Source organism: Penicillium verhagenii, assembly GCF_028828195.1.
Source record: "Penicillium verhagenii strain IBT 33310 chromosome Unknown utg000007l_segment0_segment0, whole genome shotgun sequence".
Lineage (NCBI taxonomy): Eukaryota > Fungi > Ascomycota > Eurotiomycetes > Eurotiales > Aspergillaceae > Penicillium > Penicillium verhagenii.
The window spans coordinates 1,712,634-1,735,017 of record NW_026643171.1 but is presented as its reverse complement, the minus strand read 5'-3'; the positions used below and the strand labels follow the sequence as shown (position 1 = coordinate 1,735,017).

The window sequence follows — 22,384 nt, the reverse complement described above, 5'->3', positions numbered from 1 at the left end:
ATGTACGTAAAATGTGAACCTTCCGGTACGTGACGTACTTGAATACGGTTTCATTAGGATCCTTTGTTACACTACTAGTCGACTTGAAGAGGTTCCTTTGGGGTTCTAATGTTCACATGTCTACTTCTTCTTCCCGTATATGATCTGTTCCACATAAGCCTTTTCGCCACATTGCTCCACAAGATCCTTGAAAACACCATCCTCTATACTGAGCAGCTCCTGCGGCGTCCCAAACTCCACCATTCTCCCTTGATCCATAACAAGAATCCGATCAAAATCAGCCACTGTGCTGAGACGATGCGCAACAACTAACAGCGAACTGGAATTGCGGCCGAATTCAGTGCGAATCGCTTGCTGAATGAGAGTGTCAGTCTCCTTGTCCACAGCGGAAGTAGCCTCGTCGAGAATCATGATTTTGGGCTGCTGGAGAATCGATCGCGCAAGACACAGAAGTTGTCTTTGGCCTTGAGAGAAACTTAGTCCGCCTTGAGCGACAGTAGTCGATAATGAAAATTGAGATTTGTTATCATCATCTGAAGCGTCCGGATGAATCAGATGGACTCTTTCCAATGCAGCACGCAGTTCAGTATCTGAATATTTGTCAAACGGGTCAAGGTTGGATCGGATGGTCCCTGAGAACAGGACCGGATGCTGGGGAACAATCGCCAGCCGACTTCGAAGGGCACTCAATTTTATCTTGCTTATGTCCACTCCATCAATGATGACGTTTCCTTCTCTGTACTCCAAGAATCGGAAGAGAGCTAGTGTGAGGGACGATTTGCCTGCTCCAGTCCGACCGACCACCCCTACACGTTGGTTGCTTTCAATTCGAAAGGTCAATCCATTCAATACAGGAGGCAACTCTGGAGCATATCCGACAACCAAATCTTGGACTTCAACGCGTCCTTGAACCGGCCACGCCGCCGGTGGGTCAACACCACCTTGGCTTTCAGTTTCAATCTTGGTATATTCAATGACTCTCTCAGCGCCATTCATCGCCATTTCCACACTGGAGTATAGACGAAGAGAAGTTGACACGGCGAGGTTGTACTGTAAGATGAAGCTGATGACAAAACCTGCCAGCGAGGCAGATATGCCGATTCTGACGATGACGACTGTAACCATCGCAGCGAAGATTGCACCCAAAGCTCCGATTCGAATCTGCGCCCACCAGTTAAATAGCCACAGGTTCCACGAAGCCTTTGAGTGACTATCTATGCAGCTGTGCATGGCATTCTGATAGTCCTGGTCCTTGCCATAAGCGCGGATTGTTCCTAGACCGAGGAGAGTAGAATTGAAGTGCTCGATGATTGGGCTTCGAGAAACACTTTCCAATCGCTTCATTTCCCGTGCAGCAGCAAGGTAAGTCAATGATACCCTCAGAGATACTCCAAGGAGAACTGTGGCTGGAATCAAAATAACAGGCGATACCAAAACACCAGCAATAAGGATTCCTAGAAGCTGGAATATGAATTTCATAAATGTCGCTAACTGTGGTCCAAGAATGCAGTCTAGCTGGTAGATATCGGCTGTGAAGCGATTGACAATTCGCCCCACAGGAGTAGTATCCAGCCAGCGTAGAGGTGCTGCCAAAACAGCCGATAAAAGATCTTGAAACAAGACTTTCGAAGACTTTATAGACGCATAATTGAGGAAGAAGAATTGTGCTACTTCAAGAGCGGATGCAGCTAGCGAGATGGCGACATAAAGTGCGATGTAGAGAAAGAGATCGTCTTGCATGTCAGTTACTTGGATTTCACCGGTCGGAGATTGGTTGGTCACAAGGCTCACAGCCAGGCCGTGCATGGAATGAAAATGAGCCCCGTGCTGTTTTTCGGAGGCAGTGGTCCAGACACTTACCCACCATGACTTCAAGGACGTTAGCAAACAGGGAATACCCACGGGGCAGGGAGACTTACCCGACTGAATAGAAGAAATGTGGAAATGCACGTGGTCAGCAACGCCAAAGCCCAAAGACGTTTGTTTCCCCCACTGGAAATAAAAACTCTGTATGCCGAGAATGCGACTGCCCCCGTTTCTCTTTTCTCATCCGGGCTGAACTTTGATGGCGAAGTGGTAACTTCAGGTCTTTGGTCTACGACAACACCTTTAGCAGTCTTCCGGGGGGGGAGCTGCTCGTGTTTTTCCTTGGATTCGTCCATATTGTCATTAGAGGAGGCTTCCAACGGACGCTGTCCGAAAAGAATGCCGGCGACACCGTCAACTTTCATTAATTGGTCCATCGTGCCGGCGCGCGATGCTGTGCCGTTTTCCAGAAGAACGCAGTAGTCAATACTGGGTGCGCATAGTCCAACATGATGCGTCGCCAAAACTCGGGTGCGGTTTTCGCTTAGTGGACCAGTCAATCCGTGTTCGTACACATGACGACCTGTGTCAGCGTCCAGAGCGCTGAAAATATCATCCAACACCAAGAGTCCCGCTCTGGAATACAATGCACGAGCAAAGGAGACTCGCCATCGCTGGCCACCACTGAGGTTGACACCATTCGCGCCGATGTCCGTCAGGTCCCCATGAGGGAGGCTCTGAAGGTCGGTTTCCAGCGCAGAAGCATATAGAACGTCCTGATACCGTGTGTGGTCGTATGGTAGACCGAATATGATGTTATCTTTGATCGTCGCATTTTCAGTCCAAGGGTTTTGGGCGACGTAGGCAACAGCAGAATCAATGATCCAATTGCCCGGGGTGGCTCGATCGTCATATCGCTCTCCGTGGAAAGATGGAACATGTACAGTGCCGGATAAAATTTCGCATTCACCCAGAATGGCCGACAAGAGCAATCCCTTTCCGGATCCAGTTTTGCCGCAAATCACGCTTAGGCCCTTACAGGGAAATTGCAGATTGAGATGAGTCAGGTAAAATCGACCTTTACCATATTTGTCCACCTGAGCTGGCCAGGCAATGTCTGCATCTTGGAAGATGATCTCATCTCCTGTCCCCGTGGATGGTTTTCTCTCCGATTCTCGCAGAAAGTTTGCAATTCGCTCACAGCTAGTCTTGGCCTCGATCGCGCGTGATAAAAGATACGGGATGCCCATTAGGGAATCTTCAAGGGGTCCAAAAATGGAGAGAGCCGTGAACGCGACGGACGCGGTCAACGGGCCTTGAGTCAGAGAATAGACCGACAATGAGGCTGCCGAGAGCAACAGAGGGCTCATCGTCCAGACTGCGACGACACCAGTCATGCATTTGATATTTTGGAGCAGAGCCTTGAGTTCTCCCTGTCGAATCTCAGTGACTCGATCATACCATTCCTGTTCGATGGCGGAAAACTTGATTTGTCGGATATTCTGCACTACCTCCGTGACGACTGCAGCTCGCTTGTCCTTGGCCTGCATCAAAACTTGTTGGATCTCAATATAGCGATTCGAGAAATAGGTACTCAATGGTAGCACGAAAAGGGCCGCGGTAAATCCAGCAAGCACGCTCTGCCACCCAAGGAGGCCAATCAGTAGAATCCCGGCCACCAAAAGATTGGAAATAGAGTTGAGAATCATATGATTTTGGGTTGCAAACTCTGAAATTCGCATGGTGTCCACTGTTGCTAAATTGATCATGTCTTGCTCGCCCTGGTCTTCGGAGCCACACTCATCATCAGAGGCCGCTTTGATATCCCTCCGTCGGATTGTTTTGGCGTAAATCAAAGCCAATAGCTCTGAATAAATCGGAATGTTGAGTTTCGAATAGCTTATCCACCACAGCCACGCAGTCACTGTAGAGGAAAAGCATATGGTGGCACCCATTGCTGCCACCAAAAGACCAAAATTACTGGTGGACCCGTTCTCAAGGCATTTCAGAATTCCGTACAAGGTTATTTGAGGGCCAAAGCTGAATAAGGACGACATCAGAGTCATGAATGTCTGAAGAAGAAATGCCGAATAATGAACGGCCACGATTGTCCGCCATAGAGGACGATCTAACAGTGCCTGATTTATATCCTCGAACAAAGATTTTGAACGTGAGCTGGAGGACAGCTCGGGTAAACAATCGATCTCCATGCAGCCCTGCTTCTGTGCCGTGAGGTTGACGGTGGGAGTGATGTAGTGGAAAGTCAACCGGCTGAGCAGACTCACGGTATGCTCCCGATCAACCACTTTGCCGTTCCAATACACATCTGGGCGGCGAGGAAGAAGGATGCAGCATAACGCCCGAGCGATGGCAACACCAAGTGTTGTTGAACGAAGGATCGTGATGGAATTGAATTGCGAAGACCAAAATGATTGTGGTCCAGAGGACGTCACGAGAAATGCAATAAGGATAGCGCTCGTTCCAAAAGCATAGTTGCTCAAGGCAAATCGCCGAACGGGGCAAGACTCAACAAATAATATCGCCGCTTGAAAGCATGCGACGGTCTATGATATTTCATTCCGGTCAGTAATTTGATCTAGAATTTACCTAATATTGCCTTTGAAACTTACCCAGTCCCCGACGTGGAGCCAGATCAGAATCGAGCGAGAGTTTGTCTGTGTAAAGGTAAACAAGGCATCCCCTAGGGCCATGCCCAAGCCAGCTAGGGAGAAGCCAACGACTGTGGCACGCTGCCACCTGTGAGAAGCAGCCGTTGGAAATTCATCTCGAGCTTCGCCATCTTTATCCCGGTATCCGGACTGGGCCAGAGTACCTCGGCGTCGAAAAATGGTGAGCCATGATGGAATGCTACTCAAAAGCGTGAGAGCTGCGACTATACCACCAATCTCAAGGGATCGATTCGCAGAATCATCCATGGTCGATGCGGGTCAGTATACCATCCACAGCGATAAGCACTGAATTCAAGGATGGTGGAACCGAATGACTGAATATTCTTTGTTTGTGAGGAATAGCACTTGAGGTCAATCCGATCGGAAGGGGGAACATGAGTTCCAAAGTTTACTACAATAACACAAGCGATTGTCGTAAGATAAGGGAAAGTGGAGTCTAAGGTTTGGGGCTTTTATACGTAGTACTTGAGTACATGGACTACTCGTACTAGGTTTATACTTGTAAGAACTACTAGTACACACTAGTGAAGATCGGCCAGATCGGCCAGATCGGCCTGCTACCCATGAATTCACTGGAAGAAACGCAAAGCGGGGAATTGAGGGATCTAGAGGACAGCCGTACCTGCTGAGTATTCAGATCTCCCCCAATCTTCATAATAATTTGTCAAGGGTTGTTTGAAATGTGTCTAAAACAATACCCACTAGGTTTACCGCTAGTGATGCGGATGGTTCTGTCGGGATATCTTAATGTTCATCTCGGGCCTATTCGGCAATCGTTCGATCCGATCCGCGCCCGGACTTCTTCCCAGATTTCACGTTCATGATTTCCCCTCAGCTGAAGAAAAGAATCGACCGATCAGTAGCCAAACTGGAAAGTGGGTCACTCTGCCACGAACACCTAACTATCCACTCTGTACGGAGTATGTACCATATGTATATTCCGTGCGGAGTAAGAACTGCAAGCCCCAGTCCCCATCTCAGCTGTACGACCTCCACTGACGCTGAAAATGTCTCAAGTCGATTAGGAAATGATCTACCGCGACGTGGAGGAGCTGAAGCTACCCTGAAGTCTGGCGCCAAAAAATAAGGACGGAGTGAGGAGCACGGAGTATCTCGGTCGCGTTGTTTTCGACTTGTCAAAAACGCCACGCCGGAGTATCAGCCATTAAAGCTAAAATTACGCGTACGGGAGAAAAGAGTTGCTACATCATCTTGACTGCACTTAGGTATTCATTGGCCTTGGAGATCCTGACCCTACTAATTTATTTTACTCATACATTGATCAAGAAATCATCTAGTGAATTGTGTTTCAACAGGTACAAGTTGTACTAGTAACAACCGAAATTGGAACCAGAACATCAAGTATAGTAAATTCGGTTATATAACACCCTAAATAAACTCTTCTGTTCTAAATAACCAACACCCAACACCTGTAATCCCGTATTTGCAATCTTTAGCTCAAAACAGGGTGGGACAGCGATGAGCAATAATACATTGACATGTAGGCTCCTTTCTCCGGTGTAAAAGCAAACGAGATGCAGTCCTGCACATAGGTTGTCTTACTCAAATCCAACATCGAGCTGCCAAAATGTTAATCCCGTCTCTCAGATTCAAATGTTAGATTCGAAAAACAAACTCACTAGTTCGAGGATAGATTCCCTGTGTAGGAGTGAGCTAGCTCCGTCCATCCAAGTCGTTCGAAGAAGCGAGACAATGTCTTGGCCACCTCCATATCATTCCTATCAAACAAAGGAATATACGCCTTTGGCTGTGGAGTATCACTGCCCGGGACGAGCTCATAGCTGATGGTCATTCGAATGCCCGTATCGTTGTCGGTTTGCCTGAGTGCCTTCCAAAGTTCTTGTAGAAGTGCCAATCCTTCCAGAGTAGAAGCAGTCGTCACTCTGCCACCTAATGTCCAGACATCCTCCAGACTCTCTAGCGTGATATTCCCTGCGGAGACGTACAGTTTCAGTCGAGAAGACCCCGGGCTCTCGCAGTCCCATGAAAGAATCCAAAGATCATTATCCAGCGCCGTGGCTGATAGGTATTGCTCCACTTTGAGAAGGGAATCTGTATAACGCCGCTCCAAGTCCACTCGACGGATGGCATCAAATGTGAATTCTCCCCTTGATTGACCAGCTGCCAATGCTTTGGCTGCTGGGAACCAGTAAATCTTCATTCTCCGATCCGATCCATTGAGATCCCACGCGACAACATATTGGGTCGTGGGAATTTGTGACGCATTTGTCGAGGCATTTTTCGTTCTGACCAGAGACAGATCTTCGGGCGACAAAGAAAATTCTCCCTGGAAACGGTCATATAGAATGGTATTTGGACTCAGTCGGTTGGATTTGAGGTCGGAAAGAAGGTCCTCCATGGCGCTCAAGTTGAACCGATCCTTTTCTTGCACTAAATTTGCGGTGCATGTCACAGGCTCGAAATCGAACCGAACGGTGGACCGACCCTTCTGGAAATTCAGACTGATCTCGAACAATCGACCGCTCGGCATCACGGTGTTGGTACGCTTTTCTCCATGTTGTGGGAAGGGCCCAAGGGATGGGAGCACGTATCGCAAATGGAATAACAGGTGTATGAACTGGGCCTCAAGATCATATTGAGCCACATTCAGGAATCCCGCATATAATGGTGCCGTGTCTTCCCACCATTGCTTCTGATCTTTGTTGGGGAAGGTGAGATAAGCGGAGAGAGCTTTGTAGGCGAGCATTGTTTCTTTTCCGTATTCTGAAATAGCTAGTACTTAGTATATAAGTACTCTGAAAAGCAGGATCGTGGTGTCTTCTCTTTGCATAAAGCTTCCGGTTTGTAGCCGCCGGGAAATGGGAATTTGAGGGTAGTGTAAAGTGGTATTTGAATTCACAAGCGGTGACCTGGCCAGGAGGATCGAAACGGGAACACATGCAGCCCCAAGAATTATTTGAATTTTGGCAATGAGTAGCTGAAGACACGAGCTCTCTTACAATCATCACCTGGTATTGTAAAGTGGAGCGGGATCCACACACGCGAATTGTCCCCCACCAGGGACCCCCTCGGGGCCCTGTATCTTTCGTATAACCTACTCGCTACTTCTTACGTACAGATTACCCCTTACCGACTGATTCAAAATGATTGATCATGCAGGCCGCAGAAGTAGTCGAGTGGAGACAATGCACGCCACAGGCTATATTCTGCAATCGATCGCCACGGGTTTCTTACGAGTCGCGACCACGAGTTGTCGATAAAATCCCTCGTGTCTCCGAGGTATTTAGTTCCTCAGCCAGAAGCAATTCTTTTCATCTTCAATTGACTTCCCCAATCATTTGTTTACCCAGAGCTCATAACCAAGTCTATACCACAAATCTTCATCATGCCTGCAATCATCGAACCCCAGGAACGTGACTCAACCTTCTATGATTCGCCGTACCTCGCAGAACACTATGATATTTTCTGTGAAAAGTATCTGACCGAACAACTCAAGGATGTGCCTGTATACTGGGCACAGCTCCAAAAAATCCAATCATCTGCCCCCGAGCAACCCTTCGTTGTCCTCGATGTGGGAACAGGAACCGGAAGAATCTTGCATGGCCTAGCCTCACACGCAGCCCAAGAAAACCACGACCTTTCCTCTGCCCAGTTCATCGGCCTGGAACCATCGCAAGATATGCTTGACCGAGCGGCTAAACACAGCCAGATGGAGCACATCGGCCGCGTTGCCTGGGAACAGGGGACGGCCCTGGACCTTATCAGTGTGCCATCGCTGGACGGAGGTGCCAACAAGGTCAGCATGCTCATGTGGGCTGTCGGCAGCATCAGTCACCTCCATGAGCCGGAGCAACCGGCCCAGTTCCTTGACCAAGTGTCCAAGGTTCTCGTGCCGGGCACGGGCCGAGTGATCATCTCCATCTCACACCATCTTGCGCCTAAAGATCTCAAGGACGCAGCGATTGCGCCCTGGAAAAACCCCCCCGCGCCTCGCTAGCCGAACCTTCCCCGATATTGTCTATCAGACAACGCAACTGGAGACTAAGACTGTAGGCCACGTTCAACACGATGATCGCGAGGTTCTGGTTATCAAAACCCTGCCTGATGGAACTGAGGAGGTTGTGGAGAAGAATTTGGTGCAGTTTAAGGGAAGATTGTGGAAGGAAAACGAGTTGGTTGATACGGCGAAGAAAGCGGGTTTGCAATTGGTGGACGTTGTTACTGCTGAGCGTGAGGCTTTCTATATCTTTGAGTTGCCCGCATAAATCCTGCACATATTGATTGCATAATTTATCGCGGCGCGTATCTACCTTGGAGCCACTGCATCCACTGAATACACTCTTCTTCCCAACCGCGACCACGTATCCTTGAAAGATTCGAAGTGCAGAATCAACGAAAAACGAATGGAAGAAAGAAATAATAAAATTGAAAAAGAAAAACATACTACAACAGTCAGGATTCGCGGACAGTCAAGAAAGGTCACATGATGTGGAGTTTTGAATAGTTGGCCGCAGGAGCAAGCCAAGACGGGTCAGTATTACTAGCTCAAGGTACACATGACGGATCAATACATGTACCCGCCGGCGCACATGTCCCTTGTAACCTTTTCTTTCCCCCCAACACAGTCCTTTTTATTTTCCTCCACAGGAACAAATCACCTCAAAATTCGACATGGCTCTTCATTGTTTCTCTGGTCCGAGTTATTTGTCAATCTTGCTTCATCAAAACATTCGCCGCTGCACACTCCCCCAATCGCCAACACTGCGAAATCTGGTATTAATGAGGTTGTGGACATCAATAAACAACGTCCCGGGACAGAGTCGATATATGCAAATGGTCTCCAAAATGGAAAATAGGCAGAATTGTCGTCGGCTGCAACTCGGCGTTGGGAATGATCTTGAGACTGGATTTCAAACCCTCTTGTTTCTCATTAAAAATCCAGAAATAGCTGGATATCTTCGCCATTTGGAAGTCCATGGAAGCCGAAGTGTGTCGGATGGCCTGGATGTTGATTTCAATACCCCGCCTGATGAGTCTCGGGAGCTAGAGCTGGATGACCTTGAGAGATTGAAGGCTGCCATCGAGAGAGCTGGGTTCACAGAAGGAAATGAGCCACAAATGGTGCTGCACATGCTGCTACAACGCCACGCGAGAAATTTGTGCGTGAAAAAATCTTCCCTTTCTCTAGTTCCCTGATGAATAGATGGCTAACAAACTGAGTAGATTGAACACCTCTCACTTTTGTCATATGGCCTTCAAACAGGCCCTTGCAGCGCTGCTGATCGCTATTTCGCCCCAGCTAGAGTCTCTTGCTGTATTCCATGTTGGAGAACCTAGTTCCGAGGCTGAAGATCTCGCTCTCCTCATGATGCTTCGCCGTGCAAACAAAAATCCCGATTCGATTCCTTATCTACAGCACCTCAGACAGATCATTTTCCTTCCTGACGACTGTTCAAGTGGTAATGATGGCTTTTATTACAATATCGCTGAGGATTATCATCATAGACTGAACCTGGTGCGACGACTCCCAGCGCTGAAGTCCGTGTCCTTCTCTTTAGCCTCATGGAACAATGAGGCTGGCTTGCCTCCTCCGCCAAAATCGGCAAATTACAGCGAGATTAGTTTTACCCACTCAAATTTGGCAGGAAATGAGTCTGAGATGTGCTACATCATTGATTCCTCTAAGGCGCTGCGCAAGTTCACATACACCATCGGTGGGCGTGCGCAGCCAGAGGGAGGAAAGGTATCTGTGACTCTTACATCCATTGTCAGATGCCTTTGGAGACACCGTCATCATCTAGAGGAGCTTGATCTTGATGTTGAAGATAATGTCTCTTGGGCTGAAGTATATGGCAATGAGGGTTTAGAGTCTACTGAGGAGATTGAAAGGGACGAAGATACAGAGTATGAAGAATTATGGGAAGGAGAGATGGAAGAGCTCGATATGAATCTTGAAACGCCACCAGCAAACATCTCCCTGGCGGATTTCCCAAATCTGAAAAGTCTGGGCCTCGGTGTTCATACACTCTGTTTTCTGGCAAGGGGAATAGGTCCAGATCGGCTCGATGCTAAGTCGTTCTCTCTTGTGCATACCTTGCCAGCCTCGTTGCAAAGCATACGGCTTTACGGGAAGGGAGAAGACGGCGATCCAACCTTGGACCTGGGAAATCATCAACCTGACCTGGATGTCGATACTCTTCTGGAAAGGCTGGTGGCTGATAAGGATGCGAGACTGCCGATGCTGAAAACAATCGAAGGCTTTGACCCTGTCATTCCACGAGGAAAAGAGGTCCCAGGATACGCAGATGAGGATCATCAACTTCTTTGGGAGCAGCCTAAAGGATGGTTAGTTGACTAATCTAATGTATGCTAGCTTTCTACTGTACTAAAGATATTGTCCATGAGAAAGAGCTAGACTTTATTGCTAAGAACTGCCTTTTGCCAAATAAAAATTGACCAAGCACTTGAGTAAAACAATGAATGACATGACAACTTAGTATGATTTGGCATGCATTGTTGACTGGGATTCGGTTGGCCTTTATCCATTTGCCTATGATTATGGGGTAAAGGATGGGGAGTTGGGCGAGGCAAACCTGTACTTTACTTGGTATACGCTATACAAAAGTCAGGTTTCCTATCTTTTGCCCCCAGCGGCGTGCCACACAAGGTTTGTCAAGGCGCTTCAGATCATTTATGGATCATTGAAACAGTTCCAAGCACGGAATGTTGGGGAACTCTGTCGCCGAAAATGGGTCAAGCGGGAGCAGGTGGAGGAATCGTCAGACGTGCGCCAGGGTTGGGTCCGTAAAGCTGGCGCGGAACCCCCAAAGGCTTTTACAAAAGAGGATCAAAACACGACATCTGGATGGAGCTTGAGGCAATGAAGGAGCTAGGGATTGTCTAAGCTACTACGTTGATCTGGCCTACTATGTTCAAAGAATACATGTTTAGTCGATGTAGATTGTGGATTCTCTCTCGAAATGTTTCTTCGGGACTTGCTAATGATCTCTGCAGCTACCATGGAGAGAAGCTTTCCACTCCAACTTCACCGCCGTGAGCAATGAGCATATCAACTACCTGCTGATACTTCATAAGATTGTCTTTGAAGAGTACCATATATCTCGTATTCCATATATCTCCATACTCGAATGAACCTTTGCCTTGCGCAACCAGTTTGGCAGCGAATTTTGCACGGTCCAAAGGTGTATGCATTGGATCCCTCGCATTGACATTGGCGCCATGAGCGAGTAATCTCTCGACCACGTCGAGATGGCCATTTCGCACCGCGGCATGAAGCGCGGTCCTGTCTCTCTTGGTGGACAGATCATCCACTTCGGCTCCCGCATCAATCAGAAATTCAACGATATCGGTCGCACCCGCCCATGCTGCACAATAAAGGGGGCTGTCCTCTGGCAATCCGTTATGGTCGCAGTGGGATTTTCTGGGATCCGCTCCTCGGTCGATCAATAGTTTCACGACGGCGAGATAGTCCCTTAGTTTGCCAGATTTGCAAGGTGCTTGAAAGCCCGCCCCATCAAAGTACCACCCAGGACCTGGCTGGCCATGCATAAAATTGACGAGATAATAATCGCTTTCTCTCAAAGGCTCGCCAACACCTGCTCGTGCAGCATATGTCAATGGTGACATTCCTCTTACATCACACCTTTCCACATCAGCGCCCATATCGAGAAGCATCTTCACGACTGTAAGTTGGCCACCTCGAGCTGCTTCCATTACTGGTGTCTGGGCTGCCATATACATACAGTCCATTCCCTCGTGGTCTGGATGTGCGCCAGACGATATGAGTAATTCCACGATACATTCGTTCCCTTCAAAGGCGGCATAATGTAAAGGCGTTAGGCCATCTCTGTCCTCTAAGCAAATGGAGTCCTCCGGACTAGTCCCTTGTTCAAGTAACCATTGAACCATTGCCAGGTGTCCTGCTTCAGCTGCATAGCTTAGAGGAGTCCGCCTTTCCGAGCACGTCGTGTCGACATTTACACCGTGTTTAATGAGATATTGAGCAAATTCGAGCTGGTCACCTTCTGCTGCCCAGCTGAGTGGGGTGCGTTCGTTGTCGTCACCTTTGTTGAACAGATTTTGCTCGTGACCAAGGAGCGCATCATGATCCAGGAGTATTTGCCACATTTCGAAGTCCCCTTTCTCGGCTGCGTAACTCGACGCTGTACGGGAATCAATGTCAGATTCGTCTCCGTCCGCTCCAAGGCTCAGTATTTTCTGCACACTCTTCCTCAGACCATATTTGGCACACAGGGGTAGTGCAGTGCCATAATTTGTGGCCAGATTGTTCTGGAAGATATAATTCTCGAGGAGATATTTCAAACGTTGATTTGCTTGCAGAAGAGAGGCGATATCCCGATCCTCTGAAAGAAAGCCGGCGACATGCAGAAGCAACTCGTTGGGTAAGAGAAAAATCGACGGTTGAGAGATGAAAGGTTGGGATCCGGTGCTTAACCGGTCAGTATTTTTGTGCATATTTTTGGGACCCGTAGAGCGAGCTTGCTCCGCCTGCGAGGTATTTGATAATTTTGGCATGTGAAGGGATTCATCACCATAGCTTAGCGTAACTGTTGGAAGTCAGTAGTGCCTGTGGTCTGTAGATTGACTATGACTCAGTGCGAATTCCAATTCTGATTTCCGTACACCGCGCTGCGTGGGCCCCGCGACCCGCACCAGGACCCCGCCATGCCTGCCGCCGCTGCCGGTGGTCATGGAAAGAAGAGAGGAACAAGCAATGTAATGGATATGGATTGTATTGTGTTCCGCAAGAGAAGAACTAGAGAGACGCAAAAGTTTAAAGAAGCACACCAGGCGGCGGAGATCGGCAGAACCGGAGACATCCAGTAGAAGCGGCATGGTCATGTGATTCCAACAGGTGGAGCTCCTGGATTCCTGGTCTTTGTTGGAGAGGATTTATCCTTCATCAATCAATTTCTACCGCCCTTTACTTTCAATGTTCCGAATCTTCATCATGCTTCAAGAATGGTAGCTTTCTTAACATAACAAATGTAAGGCCTTTTAGATTAATTTCTGTATCTATCTCGCCTGCGTGTTTACAACTTGCGTCAAGACTCAAAACCCTTAACGGGCGCTTCAAGGCCGTCCTCAATGTATACCGGCGCTTCCTTTGAGACCCAAATAACTGAACATTCTTGCCAGGCTTGTGAATTAATCTCGGACTCGTGGGACTTATACAGAAAGTGCGAGATTCATCGAGTATTTGAGCGCAAAAACTCGCTCTTCAGATCAACGTCAATAACAAACAACGTCAATAAATTTATGTGATAACAACGAAATAAGGGTAAGCGAATGTGACGCTACAATCTAATAATCTAGAAACGTGCGCACGAACAACAATATCAATGGCACAATCTGATCTATGTATCGATCTTCCGATCGACGGTTCCTACATCTCGGATAAAAAAACGCCAAGCCTTCTTCCAATCTTACTATAGAGTGTTGAACAGGCCTGTACACAACTCCTGTGATTTAGCGGTCGCACTCAAATTACCAACAGAACATTTGAAGGTGATTGATACAATGCATATAATAGCCCTTGGAATAGATGTATATCCGGTCATTTTGGCCCAAGTTAGTACTTGGCTACAAGCTGGCCTACATGTAAGTGGGGCTTACCCCCAAATTAAATCGCTTATTTTTGCTTGCTTGAGTGCTTATACTAAACAAGCCTGATTCCCACTAGCTCTGACTTGCCAAGCTAAAACCCTTGACATCTCAACATGTGCCAGATGTTCTGGGGCTTCCGGTCCCGACCTTTGAAGATCTGCAATGGCCATGGCCATCAATAGCCTAATTAAAATTTTCGATTGTAAGGCAGAGCTATATTCTCTAACATTGAATATATTTTCACTAAATTACCTATCTGGTATTATTTTGGATGTTGCATTGATATGAGGGTCATCTTAATTCCCAAAATGTGATCCGCCAAGCCAAGACTCTTAGAGGAATGTTCGTTTACGCTTATGTCCGCATGACCGCCCGTGGTACGAGTACGACCTCGTGGGAACTACATAAGTCAGATTCCATGGTCAGCAATCCTTCAGAATCCTTCGATATGCATGAGATACGCTATAATTAGAGGCCGAACGGGCGGATCGGTTCGCGGAGATCCGCTACGGTATTATCATCGAATCGGTTCAAATATTACTTTGATCCTTGCATAGAGATCTTGAAGCTAATTAAAGATTAATAATCTTACCTTACCACTAGTTAATTCTTTGTTTGCATCTGATGATGGACCATGGCAATCTATTCCAGCAGAGACACACATTTAGCATTAGGGCAAGATTTGGGGAATGGGTACCAGTGATTGACTTTTGGCCGGATTATCTAGGCAGAGACCCAAGAACAGAGGAAAATTAATTTTCGAGCACAGTAACATTTGAAAACTGGTGTAAAACTTGCACAGGTGTAGTATTCTTTGTGAACCAGGGTTCAGAAAAGGGGGATTGTGTGGACTAGTGTTATTCCATGTCTTCCTGAGGCTTGCTTACTGGCTCAAACACGCTCCACTCTCCAAATGCACATCGTATACAGTTTAGCCTAGTCCAGTTCGGAGACTTTATGCCACGAGAACCTCTTTTGGACCCTAGATAGCAAGAATGAGGTGAGAAACTAGTGCTGAGAAAGTTGGTTGCGACCGAACCGAGAAGCTCAACGAAATTGGAGATTTGATCTTCTCCATACTATTCCAAAGAACATAAATAGAAAGGAATATCCCTTGAAACATTCTCCATCTCATCCACAGCTCACCATCAAAATCAATCCTATACGAAGCTATCAAGTAGCCACCAAAACCTCCATCCTTCAAAATGAAGTTCCCCGTTCTCCTGTCTGCTGTCGCCCTTGCCGGCCATGCCCACGCCTTCTACGGCAAGATGACTGCTTCTGATTATGAGAGTAGCGTTCCTAAAGGCGGAACTGGTGTTAGTGAGGTCCTTCAGTATATCACCTTGACCGACCTCAACACCGGCTCTATGTATGAGGGTGTTCTGGAAGGAGGCTTCGACGGCTGCACCAGCGAGGAGTGCAGCATCTAGTGAGTATACGAGCTGTGCGAGCCAAACTATTGTTCTCGTGATGAATAGTGAGGCTGATACAGTATTTTAGTTTCGTCGAGACAACCACCGGTGATTACAACTTCTATGCTCTCATGTGGCGTACTAGCGATGGCTGCCACAACATCGACTTCGAGGGTGCTTTCAGCGCTGGCCACGGTTACTGCTGTGGCTCGCTTCCTTGCGACTTCTCTGCTTAAGCTGGCTGCCGGTATGGAAGAGAGACGGTACGGCCTGTCATGGTATGGGGATTGAAGAGCTGGACTGAAGTTGTTTTGCTATGGTAGAACCCCGGACTGATATCATCTACTGTCAACTTAATTCCCACATGCCTGTTCTTTTTTCCTATCAATAACGGATTTGATGTTTCTTAACCTGGGTACTTAGATAGGAAATACATGCTTTTCCTAAGAATGCCCTACTATACTATGCAATGTACTTATCTCTTAACTCCAAAATAGCAGTAGGTATATGCCTCGGCCCTCTAGTCTTTACTTCAAACACGAATTTCAGTTCTGCGCAGTGAAATCAGTTGTTCAGCCTGACCCAGTTTCAGGCAGGAATCTAACAGAAGAGGCGAAGGAAACAAGCAGTGGAATGGATATGGAATCTTTGATTGTGGTGAGCTAGGAAGAAGAGAGACGAGCCTGCTATCCAGCTAAAATGAAGAACTCCAGGCGGTGAAGGCCAGCAGAACCAGGAAAACCGAAAATATTGGAAACAAAATGGTCATGTGATTCCAACAGCATTTTATAAGTACATGAATCTGGCATCAAAAAAAAATGAAAATAAAAATAACCAAAAGCAAAAACATACAATAGCATGTCTAAGGTAGTGGTCACCTAGCGCCCACGAATCTGGCGTGCAGTGTGATACTGGAGCAGCGACAGGAAGGGAGAAGAAGATCTACAGAGGTGAAGCCTAAGTAGGACGGCACGCACTAGTCCCAATCAGGACAATAACAGGAATAATGAAAATACAATGTCGAGCCAAGGAAAGAAGAAAACAGCTCGAAAAGGTCATTCCGCTCAATTGATTTAAATAAATGCTTATAAAAACTTGAAGAGGCTCGGCTTCTTTCGTTGTATAGGAACAAAAACTCTAGCATTTGAGATGCGTGATATACAAATTGGTCGACACGAATTTCAAATCGGTCTCTTTCTAAGAACGCCCTTGAGCCGCCCATGGAGGACGTGTTTGGTTGCGCCGCTCTCCAGTAAAAGCTTTACCAACTCCTTATGGCTTTGCTTGGTTGCCCAGTGCAGTGGGGTCCAACCTTGCTTGTCAGTCGCCTCCATTTCAGCCCCACCAGCAAGCAGTAAATTTGCGATTCGCAAATTACCACTTTTCGCAGCTGATAAGAGAGGAGATATCCCACTCTTGTCTTTGGTCTCTGTGCCAGCGCCTCGAGATAAGAGTGATTTAACCATCTTTTCATTGGCCATTTCTACAGCATGTAACAGCGGAGTCATACCAGAAGAATCTTGGGTTTCGACATCAGCACCTCGTTTGAGCAGGTAACCGACACCAGCCACATGATCATGCTTCACCGCATAGATAAGTGCAGTCTGGTCAAAAGCATCTTTGGCTTCAAGTTCAGCTCCCCGATTAAGAAGGAACATGACATAGTTCTCATCCTCATCCTCATCTTCATTTTCAGAATCTTCATCAAGGCTAGATGAAGAAGTACCACTGACAGAAGAATTTCTGGCACTAAGGCGACGCGGGGCAAACCCCCCTGTCACTCCCTGATATCTATAATGATAGTTAAGGGCGTGTAACAGGGCGGTCCTGCCAGAATTATCTTTAGCCTTGAGACTAGCTCCTTGGTCAAGGAGCATAGCAGTCTTCTTATGGCTGGTTACTGCAGCATAGAAAATGACAGTCCGGCCAAAAGAGTCTTTAGCTTCGATATCAGCCTTGTGGTGAAGGAGAAGTAGAATGATATCGTCATGATGCTTCTTCATTCCATACATCGGCGCAGTAGTATCACCATAAATTGAGGCGTCGGAGTAGTCAGCCCAGTGAGAGCGCATACCTACACCCAAACGGCCGTCAGGAAAAGCATAAAACAGCGCTGTCCTTTCAGAGCAGTCTTTTGCCTCTGTATCAGCCCCTTGTTCAAGGAGAAGCCCGGCAATTCCTTCGCAATTTCCTTCAACAGAATATGACAGTGCAGTTCGACCAGAGGAGTCTCTGACCTCAATTTCAGCCCCACGACCAAGTAGAAGCTTGACTATATCTTCAAGACCTTCCTTAACAGCAATCAGCAGTGCAGTTCGACCAGAAGAATCCGTGGCCTCGATTTCAGCTCCCCGATCAAGAAGAAGCCGGACTATGTCTTCACGTCTTTCTGCAACTGCCGTTAACAGTGCAGTCCGTCCACTGAAATCCTTGCTCTCAAGCTGGGCCCCTTCGTCGAGGAACAAGGCAATATCTGGACGAAGTCCTTTTTCAATCGCATACAGGAGTGCGCGCCCTTTTGACTCCGTGTCAAAACATCTTGCAAGTATAAGTCGCACGATCTTATTATTGTTGTGATATATTCCATAGTTGAGCGCAGTCAGATCATTATGATCTTTGGTGTCGGCATTTGCTCCAAAATCTAGAAGAACTTTCACCACTTTTGCATAACCAGGTATGCGAAGTGATATAGTGGTCTTCTGGTTAGTGGTCTCCTCTAAAACCTCACCTTCACCACCAAGAGTCGCAGCGAAAAGAGCAGTTCTGCCGTACTGATTTTTTGCCTCAATGTCTATCCCTTTTTCGAGGAGGAACTTGACCAATTCCTCGTGGCCCTTTTGAGCCGCTAAGAAAAGGGCGCTGTTACCAAACAAATCCCTCGTGTTTAAATCAGCGCCTCTATCAAGTAGCGTGCTAACCACCCTCTCATGACCGCTGGAAGCAGCCAACAGCAGTGGTGTTGATCCGAGCCCATCGTCTGAGAATTTGGCTCCCTTGTCGAGGAGTTTCTTCACCACTTCTTCAGGTCGAAATGTTGAGTTATATCGATGCTCGTCTCGGACGTCAAAAGCAGGTTTGTGGTCCAAAAGCAGATTAACAGTCTGCAAATAGCCGTATTTAGCTGCCCATAGCAGCGGAGTGCGGCCATAGATGTCTCTGGCCTCAACGTCAATATCTTCTTGTTTCAGTAAAAGCTCTACCACTTGATCATGGCCTTGTTTGGCCGCACTCAATAGTGGGGTCTGACCTAAAAAGTCCTTCGAGTTGATTTGAAACGCAGATTTGAGAAGTAAGGACAAAGCCACGGTAAGTCCAAAGCATGCCGAAAAGTGAATTCCTGTCATTTTGGCTTGAGAAAAGTCCTGCAATTCCATGAACTCGTATTCGTGACATCCCTGAAACAAGATAGCCTGAGAACAGGCGGACACCTTATTTTGGTCCCGAAGAAAACTGAGAACCAGCCCTGTCTCCTCCATCGAGGCAAGCTGTGTGTGATAAGCCCAAAACTCTGCAGCATAGCAATAAAGCGGGTATGATCTTAGCTTGGAGGCGAATCGATGATATGTCAAGCTAGAGCCATCGGCATGCTCCTCATAAGAAAGATACGTGATACATGCTTCAGTGATTTGAATATGCGCATGCGGGAACCAGTGCTGCCAGGTTTGCTCAAGATATTCCCGAGTTGTATAATGGGATAAGCGGACGACATCACTTTCTTCGTCAATGACCAAGAGGCCAGCACAAACCCGCACTATGGTCAGGGTATTTCGAACATTTTCTTCGTCTAGGTGGCACTCGTTACCTTCGATGGCTAAAGCGTGTTGAAGCTCCGATGGTTTGAGATCTCGTCTGGAGCATGTGATCCATGATAAAGCTCTCATGGCAAGCTGTCGCCCTTCTGGTGCCTGGTCTTGAATTTGCTGCATTGTTTTCTTATAGGCAGAACCCAACAAACTCAATTGTCTGTCAGAGGTTGGTATTTTATGTAAGATCTCCAATTCCGCAAGACCCTGCCTTATTTCCCTAAGGCTGGTTTTGTTTATAAGAAGATCAATCCAGAGTTTTGCGAGGAGAAACCTGGTAGATGTCAGCTAGTGTACTGATTTCGTCATTCTGGTTAAGTCATACATTCCATCATTGACACGGATAATCGTACTCTTAATCTCAGCCTGGAGAGATGCATGTCCGGTGATCCATTCTGGAAATGTCCGCAACTTCTCATCAAGAAACTTCTCCAAATCCGTCTTACTGGCACGGATCTCAAGCCTTAGGCTATCCTCGAAGCTAGACTCAATGTCTCTGCTGTAACGGGAAGTCAGGAAAACATTGGTTCCTGTCCGACTCTGAAGCTCAAATAACTTTTGCAAGAATGCCTCACGCTCTCCAGGAGGATGTCGAAATTCATCTAAGGCGTCGACCAGGATGAAATTTCGCTCATTCGAGTTCAAGATATGATATATAATATCAAAAATCTCGTTTAAAGATGGACGACTCTGTCTGAGCCGATGATGATTGTGAAGCTTCTTCAATCGAAGAAGTTGAGATGGCTGATACTGGATTATCTGCCTTAGAATATTCCCAAAAATATTCTCAAGCTGTCTGTCATCCTGTTTGCCAGCGTTACAAAATAGATAAGCAATGCTGACAGAAAGGTTTTCCCTAAACTTTTCGTAGAGGTGATGAATAACAATCGTTGTCATGGTTGTCTTACCCGCTCCTGGTATACCTTGACAGAATAGAGTCTGATTCCTTTCTCTGGACCACTGTTGGAACTGACTTGATCCCAGAAACCAACTTCCAGTTCCATCGGTATGTTGAGAAACATAAGGTCTAGCAGGGCTAAGCCAGTCAAGTAGTCTTTGGCTTTCTTGATCATCTTCGAGCTGTCGTATCTCCTTGACAGAGGACTGAATATTCCGAGTTGTCTCCTGCGTGTTCTTCACTTCACATTGTCAGAAGCCGAAAATGATTGTTTAAAGCAAACTGAGCTCACCAGCGTAAAGAATCTCAGAAACCTTCTTCTCTTCGTGTAGCGATCGAGGAACGATTCGAGATAAAAGTTCCTTTGTATACGCTGCAGCGACCATTGCTGCATAACCTTGCCAATCCTCATTCCTGTGAGAATCGGCATAATCGCACACCCCACGAATTACTAGGCAGGGGAAATTGTTCATGAGCCCAGCAGCCTCCATTTCAAAGCAAAGAACATCCTTCTCGGCTGCGAATATATCTCGGGTCAGAGCATTAGCCATAAGTGTGTTTGCAGATGCAATTAGCCCGTAGTGTATTGTCGGGCTATCAGTCTCTTCGGGTCGCGGTTTTCGCTGGACTAAATGTGACGGCCCACTACCACAGACTGAAGCACATTCGGTTACACTGTCTTGCGATGGATGAATTATATGGCTGTGGTATAACCGATCACTTGCGGGGTCCGGTCGCTCATATTTCTTCCGTAGTCTTGGTTTCTTTTCCAGAACCTCCTGCACTCTATGGCTGAGTTGATGGCCATTGATTTCATAGTCAACCTTTAGTCCATGAGCGGCTGAGCGAAGGAGACTAGGCGGTTGGTCTAAGAAGCCGTCAATTCGGAAGCTTTGTCCTTGTCTATTCTCGCCAAAATCGTATTTCAATACGCCACCTGTACCATTCAAGGGTATGCTGACTACAACATCACCAAGGCGGATATCATGTCTTGGACTTGGGACTCCCCCCGCCAGTACCAACCAGCAAGCCGATTCGCACATTTGGGAAGCTATGCACCAACCCCTCTGCGACTGTTGCTGCTGAAGATGTTCCATTTTCTCCAAATGGGCAACAAGTAATTACCACATTGTGATGTTTGATTTTTCCCAGTGTGTAGTCGTTTTTATCGTGGGGAGGCAGGCACTGGGGCGGATCGTGAATTTCATCGAGGAATACCAGACCGGCAGTATATTCCGCTGAGGTGCCACAAATCCAGCCAACGGTGTAGTCCTCCGGGTTGGACATTTCAAATACTCAAGGCAGTGGTTGTACAATCAATAGGTGGGGCCGGTCTCTGGCGGGCCTTTATGGGTTGGGAATCATCGATCAAGAAAAAAAGAGAAAAGGACAGCATTACCGGTGTTCAGAGTAACTTAAATAGGCATAGTGTTGTTCTATATGTAATTTTTTTGAGCTTAAACATTCAATGGCCAAGGTGCATCGCAGTTCAGAAAAAACCTTTTCCTATAATGACCTCATGTTGCTTTATCTTAATGAAATTCAAACAACTCAGAAAGTATTTGTGACTTGTAGAGAAGTTGTTGGTGACGAACCGAGCGTTGTGCAGAACTCAGCTCAGTTGGGTGACTTGGGTCTCACTGAAATCTCAGGGAATCATCAACAAGAATTCTAAGGCACCAAAGCTGTAAGGTATTACATAATCGGTGTTTTAGTCCTTACAATCCACAAAAGGCTTGGCGTAGTTAATCCCTGCCACCTGGCAACCCTTGGTAAATTGCTTTATTGTCGTTTATAATTCTGTGTCTTCATGAATTTTGCTTCACAATGGCATCGGACAGAAATCCCCATCAATAAACCTAGTGGCAGTACCAGGATGTTACTATTAGGAGGCTCATCCATACACACCTTTCTTAATTAATATAATCTACCATGGCTCCATCCTTGGCTTTATATTTACTTGGGTGGACCGCACCTTTCAAGTTTCAAATGTATACCGTCGAACGATTCGAATCTAATATAAGGAAGCGATTCGCCCTTGTAAAGAAGGCCTATGACTGCGAGGACGACCTCGTGCGGGAGGTTTCGACGCCAGTTCAGGACCCTTCAGGTCGACCGTTACATACATGTACAGACGGGCAC

At 47.0% G+C, this 22,384-nt stretch overlaps 7 protein-coding genes across 7 annotated transcripts; 3 read left to right on the top strand and 4 right to left on the bottom strand.

The window, feature by feature from the left end:
• Nucleotides 1-120: 120 nt before the first annotated feature.
• N7466_007327 (uncharacterized protein) lies at nucleotides 121-4,742 on the bottom strand (the record flags this gene model as incomplete). The annotated part of the gene is made up of 3 exons (XM_057166716.1): nucleotides 121-1,869; nucleotides 1,920-4,370; nucleotides 4,437-4,742. The coding sequence occupies 3 exons, from the start codon at nucleotides 4,740-4,742 to the stop codon at nucleotides 121-123; spliced, it is 4,506 nt and encodes a 1,501-aa protein (XP_057019757.1).
• A 1,393-nt stretch (nucleotides 4,743-6,135) lies between these two features.
• N7466_007326 (uncharacterized protein) lies at nucleotides 6,136-7,224 on the bottom strand (the record flags this gene model as incomplete). The annotated part of the gene is made up of 1 exon (XM_057166715.1): nucleotides 6,136-7,224. The coding sequence occupies one exon, from the start codon at nucleotides 7,222-7,224 to the stop codon at nucleotides 6,136-6,138; it is 1,089 nt and encodes a 362-aa protein (XP_057019756.1).
• A 639-nt stretch (nucleotides 7,225-7,863) lies between these two features.
• N7466_007325 (class I SAM-dependent methyltransferase) lies at nucleotides 7,864-8,743 on the top strand (the record flags this gene model as incomplete). The annotated part of the gene is made up of 2 exons (XM_057166714.1): nucleotides 7,864-8,385; nucleotides 8,423-8,743. The coding sequence occupies 2 exons, from the start codon at nucleotides 7,864-7,866 to the stop codon at nucleotides 8,741-8,743; spliced, it is 843 nt and encodes a 280-aa protein (XP_057019755.1).
• Nucleotides 8,744-9,311: 568 nt separating this feature from the next.
• On the top strand, nucleotides 9,312-10,836 carry N7466_007324 (uncharacterized protein; the record flags this gene model as incomplete). Its single annotated transcript, XM_057166713.1, has 2 exons — nucleotides 9,312-9,637; nucleotides 9,702-10,836. The coding sequence occupies 2 exons, from the start codon at nucleotides 9,312-9,314 to the stop codon at nucleotides 10,834-10,836; spliced, it is 1,461 nt and encodes a 486-aa protein (XP_057019754.1).
• A 656-nt stretch (nucleotides 10,837-11,492) lies between these two features.
• On the bottom strand, nucleotides 11,493-12,974 carry N7466_007323 (uncharacterized protein; the record flags this gene model as incomplete). The annotated part of the gene is made up of 1 exon (XM_057166712.1): nucleotides 11,493-12,974. One exon carries the CDS (start codon nucleotides 12,972-12,974, stop codon nucleotides 11,493-11,495), a length of 1,482 nt encoding a protein of 493 aa, XP_057019753.1.
• Nucleotides 12,975-15,331: 2,357 nt separating this feature from the next.
• Nucleotides 15,332-15,777, top strand: N7466_007322 (uncharacterized protein; the record flags this gene model as incomplete). The annotated part of the gene is made up of 2 exons (XM_057166711.1): nucleotides 15,332-15,558; nucleotides 15,630-15,777. The coding sequence occupies 2 exons, from the start codon at nucleotides 15,332-15,334 to the stop codon at nucleotides 15,775-15,777; spliced, it is 375 nt and encodes a 124-aa protein (XP_057019752.1).
• A 945-nt stretch (nucleotides 15,778-16,722) lies between these two features.
• Nucleotides 16,723-21,529, bottom strand: N7466_007321 (uncharacterized protein; the record flags this gene model as incomplete). Its single annotated transcript, XM_057166710.1, has 4 exons — nucleotides 16,723-19,618; nucleotides 19,670-20,483; nucleotides 20,535-21,110; nucleotides 21,262-21,529. 4 exons carry the CDS (start codon nucleotides 21,527-21,529, stop codon nucleotides 16,723-16,725), a joined length of 4,554 nt encoding a protein of 1,517 aa, XP_057019751.1.
• Between the last annotated feature and the right edge of the window lie 855 nt (nucleotides 21,530-22,384).